Source organism: Argentina silus (genome assembly GCF_951799395.1).
Source record: "Argentina silus genome assembly, chromosome: 1".
Lineage (NCBI taxonomy): Eukaryota > Metazoa > Chordata > Actinopteri > Argentiniformes > Argentinidae > Argentina > Argentina silus.
In genome coordinates, this window is record NC_139655.1 from 7,701,405 (window position 1) to 7,710,292 (window position 8,888).

General features: G+C 47.3%; 1 protein-coding gene across 1 annotated transcript in view; it reads left to right on the forward strand.

Annotated features, from left to right (window-relative positions):
- nrp1a (neuropilin 1a) overlaps positions 1 to 8,090 on the forward strand; it is a 54,515-nt gene extending 46,425 nt beyond the window's left edge. Inside the window, exons 10-17 of the mRNA XM_083670919.1 lie at positions 1,231 to 1,375; positions 3,131 to 3,220; positions 4,026 to 4,073; positions 5,718 to 5,861; positions 6,057 to 6,334; positions 6,547 to 6,643; positions 6,773 to 6,826; positions 6,966 to 8,090. Of these exons, the coding sequence (XP_083527045.1) occupies positions 1,231 to 1,375; positions 3,131 to 3,220; positions 4,026 to 4,073; positions 5,718 to 5,861; positions 6,057 to 6,334; positions 6,547 to 6,643; positions 6,773 to 6,826; positions 6,966 to 7,255 (1,146 nt within the window). The 3' untranslated portion in view covers positions 7,256 to 8,090. The remainder of the gene's footprint in view (positions 1 to 1,230; positions 1,376 to 3,130; positions 3,221 to 4,025; positions 4,074 to 5,717; positions 5,862 to 6,056; positions 6,335 to 6,546; positions 6,644 to 6,772; positions 6,827 to 6,965) is intronic.
- The last annotated feature ends 798 nt before the right edge of the window (positions 8,091 to 8,888 follow it).

The following is an 8,888-nucleotide window of genomic DNA, read 5'->3' on the forward strand; positions in this document are numbered from 1 at the left end:
ATTGCACCTCCCTCAAGAGGAGGAGAGGTGAGAAGAGACAGGAGGGGGGAAAACATGTGACACGCAGAAGCCACCCCAGATGTATCTGTCAGCCTCGGTCTGCTTTGAGCGCATCATACACACACACACACACACACACACACACACACTTCCAATAGAATAGTCTTTACTTTCAAAAAGGTTCGGTTCACAGGTAGGCAGTCAATGGGTAGGCAGATAATCCAGGGAGTGGGTAGGCAAAGCAGCGTTTGGTACACAGATAGGCAGTTCAAAAAGGCAGGCAGATAATCCAAAAAGGGGTAGGCAAAAGGCAAACTCAGAAACACACTCGGAGATCAAAAACTAGGAATACATATCACTAGGAAATGCTGGGACGTATGACACGAAGGTACGAAATGAACTGGCACAGAGACTGGGGAACACACAGACTAAATACACTGGGAAGGATGATGAGGGACAGGTGACACCAACCAAGGCGGGGTAGACATCACACAGGCGGGAAACACACAAGGGCAGGAAGTGAAGTATCTGAAACGACAGTATCTGAAACATAAAACATGAAACAATGAATGACTGACATGAAACAAAGACAAACATAAACTAAGAAGCAGGGCGAGACATTACACACACACACACACATCAAGTGCTGCTACAGCCCATCCCCAATTACAACCTTCCCTGATAGGGTATAAATCTATTCCAGATGGTCTGATGCTTGATTTATGAAGTGAGAGGCTCAATATCCTCCTGTCCTACTTAACCACATCTTTCCCTCTTTCCCTAAGAACCTCTGAGCATCAAAGACGGACGAGACACGTTCCTGTGTTAACGCCCATTAATCCACTTCTATCACTCCGCTCTTCCCAATTCTCTTCCTCTCCTCTGTTATTCCCAAAGAGAGCTCCTTGCTTTCTTTCTTTTCTTTAAAGTAGAGAACTTCAGAGGCTAGGCTGACAGAGCCGAGGCTGCCTTTGACCAGGGTATCCTGCTGCTGTGGTAGCCACCGGCCTTTTGTTTGCAGTCTAACCAGCGCTTAGATGTCAGCCAGAGAAATCTGGTCATCTTCCATTGTTTTCTCCCCCCCCTTAGCCCTGCTCATTTTCAAAAGCCAGGAATAAGCCTGCCTCAGGGCCTCTCTGTTTGGTGAGAGATATCAGTCAGAGCAATGACATTATCAGTAATATTGTGCTTTCTCTCTTTCTCTCTATTCTCTCTTTCTCTCTCTGGTAGATATTTGAGGGGAATATGAACTACGACACCCCAGAGCTGAGGACGGTGGAGCCCTTGCTAACGCGTTACATCAGGGTCTACCCAGAGAGGTCCACTCCTGCTGGGATGGGCCTGCGACTAGAGATCCTGGGCTGTGAGATTGAAGGTACAGGAAACCACTACCCACCTACACACACACACAAACACACACACACACACACACACACATACACACACACACACACACACACACACACACACACAAACACACACACACACACACAAACACACACACACACACACACACACAAACACACACATACACACACACACACATACACACACACACACACACACACACACACACACACACACACACACACACAAACACACACATACACACACACACACATACACACACACACACACACACACACACACACACACACACACACACACATACACATACAGACACACACACACGCACACACACAGGATTCTTTATCATTCAAGTGGTGACAGTCCAAGAAGTGTATGCATGGTGTGTTGTCGAGGTGGGGGTATTTTAAGATGCTTTTGATTATTCCCCTGTAGAGGCAACAGCTGTCATGGCCCCACTCTCTCCCTGAGAGGGGCAGTTGTCTTGTCTCCATGCAGCATCAAAGCCATTTCTAAAGCAAGACCCCTTACACAGGGGATCAAATGAAAGCCCACCTGCCCTGAGGATTACCAGCCCCTGTCCCATTCCTTCTCAGGGGCCCAAATTCCTCCCTCCCTCCCTCCCTCCCTCTCTCTCTCTCTCTCTCTCTCTCTCTCTTTCTCTCTTTCTCCCCCTCTCTTTCTCTCTCTCTCTCTCAAAGCACATTTAGAGGAGAAACAGCTATGAGAACATGCTCTGGCAGGCCAGCCTTAAGTGGATTTACATATTGGATTTCTGGGGGGCGGCGAGCCCAGCCTATGTAAGCCATGGAGTCCCACCGGGAGCTTCAGCGGGATGATAATGCTTGTTTTCACTGTTAATGCCAACACACACACACACACACACACACACACACACACACACACTTACTCACACACACAAACAAACACACACATGAAAGAGTCAGGCACAGGTGATATTACCAATGTGGAGAGAGAGGTGGTGTCTAAGCGAAGCCCCAGTGAGCTAAATCCTAATTTCTCTGTGGTACTCACCTGCTAGAACACTGACCCCAGCGGTGACCCTCTCCTCCCTGAATTTGACAGAGGTTAATCCCCCTCATATTTCACCTAGGAGATGGCAGAGGAGTGCACAGCACACACTCGCACGCATGTTTTTCACACACATTTTCCACTCTCTCTCTCTCTCTCTCTCTCTCTCTCTCTCTCTCTCTCTCTCTCTCTCTATCTCCCCCCCTCCCCTGCCCTGTTCATTACATTGTCAGTGGAGTAAACACACACACACACACACACACACACACACACACACACACACAAGCTGTGTGTTATTGGAGCATGGAGTGAAGCTGGGGCTGTGCCCACATCCAAGGAGTCCAGCGGGCCGTAATGATAGGCCAGCGCATGGCCCAGCCTATACCCGATTCCAAGTCCCATCTCCAGCCGTAACCCAAGCCTCAGCGCCCTCCAGCTCCATGCATCTATTTATACAAAACCTGATAAAAGGACGTCTGTTAATAGCTCTTAGATTGAAACCAGTTTCGTGACACTGGCAGGGCCTGCTTGAATATGTTTGTGTATGTCTGTATATGTGCGTGTGTGTGCATCACCACAACACTTTCAAAGAAGCAGCTGAATGCAAGTTAACATGTGTCCTCTCTCTCTCTCTCTCTTTCTCTCTCTCTCTCTCTCTCTCCATCTCTCTCCATCTCTCTCTCTCTCTCTCTCTCTCTCTCTCTCTGCCTCTCTCTCTGTCCCTTTGTAGCTCCTACACTCCCTCCGACCACGGCCGCTCCCACAACTACGCCCTCGGACGAGTGTGACGATGAGCAGGCCAGCTGTCACAGTGGAACAGGTGATGACTACGATGTGACAGGTGCTAACATCGCCCTAATGAGACTGCAATCCCCCTTTCTTCACCTTTTCACTAATCCTACCCCCCTCCCTCGCAAACACACACACACACACACACACACACACACACACCTAATTGGTCTAATTACCTGAACCTGCAACCCCATCCCTCCTCCCTACACTCTTCCACCAACCCCCACCTTCAGAAATTCACATGGGATGCTTTCATTCTTGCACCTGAGACCCAGTCCACCTCCACTCTTTCCTCTCACCCTCCTCCACCCCCCAAACACACAGAGACACACACACACACAGAGACACACACACACACACATACAGACACACACACACACACACACACACACACACAGCTACCTGACCAGCACTCCCACCTGCACCTGACTGCTGCCCCATCCCCCCAACCAGCCATCTGTGTTTCCCTTTCATCTTTCGACAGCCTTGTCTCTCCTGTTGATCTGGCCTCATTCCCCACTAACCTGCTAACCTGACTCCCTGCTCCCAAAGTGCTGCTCCTATGCTGTTCCTTCTATCCAGCAGTCTCCAGTGATGTGCATGGCACTGTCTTTTCTCCCTAATGAAAAGGAAGTGTAGAAGTGTTTGGCAGTAGATAAAGAGGGAAATGGCATCCGTTGGCAACAGAATAAAGGAGGAGAATGCAAACGTGTTTGGCTCTTAGTGTGTTAGTGTGGCTGCCGTGCATGTAATACGTTAGAGCACTGAGCACAGCCCCACTGTGTGCAAGAAGGATGCTAAGCTAACTCTCCTTCATTGTGTTCTTCTGACAGGTGGGACCTCACTGCCAGAGGCCATGACTGAGGTGGACACCATCCCAGGTCAGGACTCACAATGTTATATTGTCAATCTTAAGACCACCCCCATCCTCTACTTTTCTATATGATTCTATCTCCCTCATTATCTCATCAAAGTAATTTGGGCTGGGTGTTGAGGATGGCCTCATCCGTGCTATACAGGGCCTTCAAATGACTGATGTTGAGTACAGTACCTCTGAGTAATAGGTGTGTGAAGGAGGAGGATGTGTAATTAGCACCTCCAGGTGAAGCAGTGTATGCTGAGGCTGTATGAGCAGATCTCTTGATGAGGCTTGGGGCTGTTGTGCCTCCTCAGCATAATCACTAGTCACTGGGCCCTGACTGCATACTGATGAGGCTGAGCCCCAGCCTGGTCCAACTGAGAGGAACTGCTCCAGCCTAACCTTAGCTAATGGGGAGGGACTCAAGGCCACAGACTCCTCTGAGCCCTCAATCAATCAACTGTCTCGACAGTGTCTGTATGCATTATACAGTACATAGGAATGGGGGCTGGTCAGAACAATAACATCAGTACATTCACATGGCGTTTGAGGGGTTAAATGTGTGTGGGGGTTCAATCTGTGTGTGGGTGGATATGCAGTACAGTAGTTTTCCATCAGAATAGTGAAGGAAAATGTGTTCTTGTATTCATCAAATTGGTCTGTGAGTCGTGTGGCTGCTCATCTTACCCAGAGCTTGTCAGTATCCTTGCTTGAATTCTCTCAAGAATGGAAAAACCAAAGCCCTTTTAATTGGGAACGGGATTTATTTGAAAATGTGGCGGAGTGCCTGAAATGTGGTTCCACATGGGAATTCCATCCTTTGTGTTTAATGGGTAAATATATTCGATGCCTGCAGAAACTAGTTAAAACCCAGAGATTATTAAAGGGAATATTGGCTCACATTTTTTATCCTTTGGAGAGCTGCCTTAACAGAGACGGCTTTTCAAGGCATAGCTGACATCCCAAACATATCCCTCCCTTGTGTTGCTTGAAGTCTTTCTTTATCCAATTTGATAACAAAATGAGGCTCCCTATCGCCTGGCTCTCACACATATTTCCCCATGAGGCCTTGCAGCTCTCTGTGTGTGTCCATGGGGGATTGTGTTGGTGGAATGTGAGACCTTTATATTAACCATATCTGCCTTTAAACTTGAAGGCTGTGCTCATTAAAAAGCCCACCCTCCCAGCAGGCTGCTGTGAATGCAGCCTTCTCAACTGGACATGCTATCCAGACCACCGCTCTCTCCATCTCTCTTTTTCCCTGTGGTATCTCTCCTTTCACTGTCCTTCTAGGCCCTGTATATTAAAATAGATAATTTACTGGATTCAAGCTATTGCTCTTTATGAAGTCTCTGCTATCGTTTATCACTCCATTCTGTCAGGATTCTACACTCCTCTGCCTGCCTCTCTACCTCTCTCTCTCTCTCTCTCTCTCTCTCTCTCTCTCTCTCTCTCTCTCTCTCTCTCTCTCTCTCTCCCTGGATATATAAAGTGTCTCTGCTGCCACCTAGAGGCTATACTAAGTAAAGCCTGCTGTATATTGTGTTGACCTCCTTCAAAGCCAGAGTGTATGCTCGAGCCATGGGGAAACAGTAGCTCATTGTAAACAGTTGGTGTTTGATCATCCAGCTGATCTGATCTGATCTGTGGCCTGTCTGTCCTGCAGCCTTCCTGTGGTTTGCTTGTGACTTTGGCTGGGCCAACGACCCCTCCTTCTGTGGCTGGACATCTGAGGACACTGGCTTCAGGTGGCAGATCCAGTCCAGTGGGACCCCCACACTCAACACTGGACCCAACATGGACCACACAGGTGAGACACAAGGACACACTGCAACAAGAGATAAGGAGGTGATATCAAATATGTAAGGCGACTCAGACTTTGATGTAAAAACCATGAACTTCAGTCAGGTGAATGAAGTATTCCAGCTCCTTCTCAAGCTGATGACTGACTAACACAATCAGCTACCCTGCCTTACCAGTCATTCTCCCTGCCCTCTGTCCTCAGGTGGTTCCGGCAACTTCATCTACACTTTAGCGACGGGCGCCCAGGAGACAGAGGTTGCCCGGCTGATCAGTCCAGTGGTGACCACCCAGGACTCTGACCTGTGTGTGTCCTTCTGGTACCACATGTTCGGTTCCCACATTGGAACACTGCACATCAAACAGAGGAAGGAGACGGCCGAAGGCATGGCTGACATCCTGCTCTGGACCGTCAGTGGTCACCAAGGCAACCGTTGGAGGGAGGGCCGTGTGCTCGTGCCACACTCTAGTAAATCCTATCAGGTGACTGACTCAGCTTGGCTAGAACTATGTATGAAATGTTAGGGTTAAAGTAATTCATTTACAGTAGCTCTGTATGATTTTGATGTGCATGATGTTCTTTTTTATGTTTTGATAGGATAATGAGAGATGGGTACTAAAAAGGGATGGCTCCTAAAAGTTAAAATGTGGAAATGGTTGGTCTAATGTTGCTGAAATGTTGCTTTCTCTCCAAGGTGGTGATTGAAGGCTTGGTGGAGAGGAAGAGCTGGGGCGACATTGCTGTGGACGATATCAAGATCCTGGACAATCTCAACATGGCCGACTGCAAGGGTGAGTGTGAGTGTGTGTGTGCGTGTGCGCCTGCGTGCGTGTGCGTGTGCGTGTGCGTGTGTGTTTTATCATTTTACCGGAGGTGGGGACTTTTGTTCAGTATGTGACTTTGTCGGTCTGTCTCAACAGATCCTGATGTACCTACAGAGCCTATGGAGCCTGACGACCGCTTCAATAAAATCAGTGAGTAACCCAATCACATTATTTTGATACGACAGCAGTGAAACAGATTTCACTGAGTAGTAGAATGGTTCAAAGTCAGATCAATGATGTTCTAATACAGTGTGACAATGGTCAACCTCTTCTTCTCCTCCTCCTCCAGTTGTGGACATCACAGACTTCCCAGTGATCGCGGAGAACAACGATGATTTCAGGGGGGCAGGTAACATGCTGAAGACCCTGGACCCCATCCTCATCACAATCATCGCTATGAGTGCCCTGGGTGTCTTCCTGGGGGCCATTTGCGGGGTCGTCCTTTACTGTGCCTGCTCCCACGGCGGCATGTCAGACAGAAACTTATCAGCCCTGGAGAACTATAACTTTGAACTGGTGGATGGAGTCAAGCTGAAGAAGGACAAACTCAACACACAGAACTCATACTCGGAGGCGTGAGCAGTTGTTTGCGTGTGTCGGTGTGTGAGCATGCATGAGCGTGCACAAGACTGTAGGCATATCCTCTCCGTGAGTGGGCGGGCTTAATGGACTGCCAGCGGCCTCTCATTGGACGAGGACAGGTTCAGGTACCAGTGGGAGGTTGGGACTGATCCATGCTTTTCTCAGGAGCTGCAGTAAAAAGAACCTACCAGTAGGGGACACTGTGTACAAAATTAAATACAGAAAAAAATATGTACAGATGATTAGATGATTATTTTAATTTTCTATTTGATTTTCATTCATTTTTACAATCGGATGCTGGTGTTGAGACCAATTTATGATGATGTTAAGTATTTATCATTTTCTGGGAGGAAACTTTTCATTATTATTTGAAAATTGTTGTTTTTTTCTGTTTGAAGGAGAACTATCAAAACTCAAAATGAACCATAACTGACAAATGTGTAGTACTGCCCCATGGCGCGTGGCATACAGGGCGTGCCCTCAGCCCCGCTCTGTCTGGGTCAGGGGTGAGGGTCCTGCTCATGCCAATGTATGGTTCTGACAGTGCCTTTAGTACATCTTTGTTGGCCTCCTCTGTTGATTTGGGAGTTTTTACATCCCCTAAGTTCTGACAACAAAAGCAGCGGTATATTAGCTAGTCGAGTCTGCAAAACAGGATCCAATCCAATGCCGCTTTTTCTTTTTGTCCGGACCCTCATATTGTATATAAGTTTTAATATATTTTATTGCCCTTTTTTAAGAAAGAAAGTAAAAGAAGAAAAAAAAGCTGCAGTATCCCTTTTTTCATGGGTTGTGAGTGTTGTAAATACAATCGTCTGACTGTTTTGTGAAAGGTGAAGTGTTTTGGTTTTATTTTCATTTCTCCGCTCTCCAAAGAGCAAGCTGTGTGTGAAGCTGGTGTTATGACAATTTCAGTGCACATTCAAAAGGACATGCTCGTTACACTTGAGTAGTCAATGTCATCCACCATTTCCAGATACCCGCTATTTCATGCTACTGCAGAAGGGACAAATAAGTGATCATAAACACAAACAAATAACAGTTGTATTAACATTTAACTTATTTACTTACATAGCCTACATTTACATACAACACAACAATCAACATTTGTGAGCGTCAGGCATCTAGGATAATGAGCAATGTAACTTGATCAAGCCATTGTCCTGAAAGACCTTGGCTTGTCCTGAAAGGCCATGTCTCTTAAAAGATCTCTCTCTCTCTCTCTCTCTCTCTCTCTCTCTCTCTCTCTCTCTCTCTCTCTCTCTCTCTCTCTCTCTCTCTCTCTCTCTCTCTCTCTCTCTCTCTCTCTCTCTCTCTCTCTGACTTTGTGGTGTGTATTGGACTCATGACTTAAATTAGGTTCACTGAGCCCCTATGGTTTCACACCCCTGCTCCAACCTACGTCATAGGCTCAATCATGCTCATCAGCGTTCATATCAACGGCAGCAGAGGAAGATGTGTGGAATGTCTGCCAGCATACCAAAAACAATCATTGCTTTGCTTTAGTCATGGACTGGACCAGTGACTAGTCACCTCCAGGCAACTGCGGATTGTCCTGAAAAAGTGCTACCTTTACCACCATTGCCGCTTGATTGCACTTTGTCACCAAACCCCTCACAGTGTGAAACGT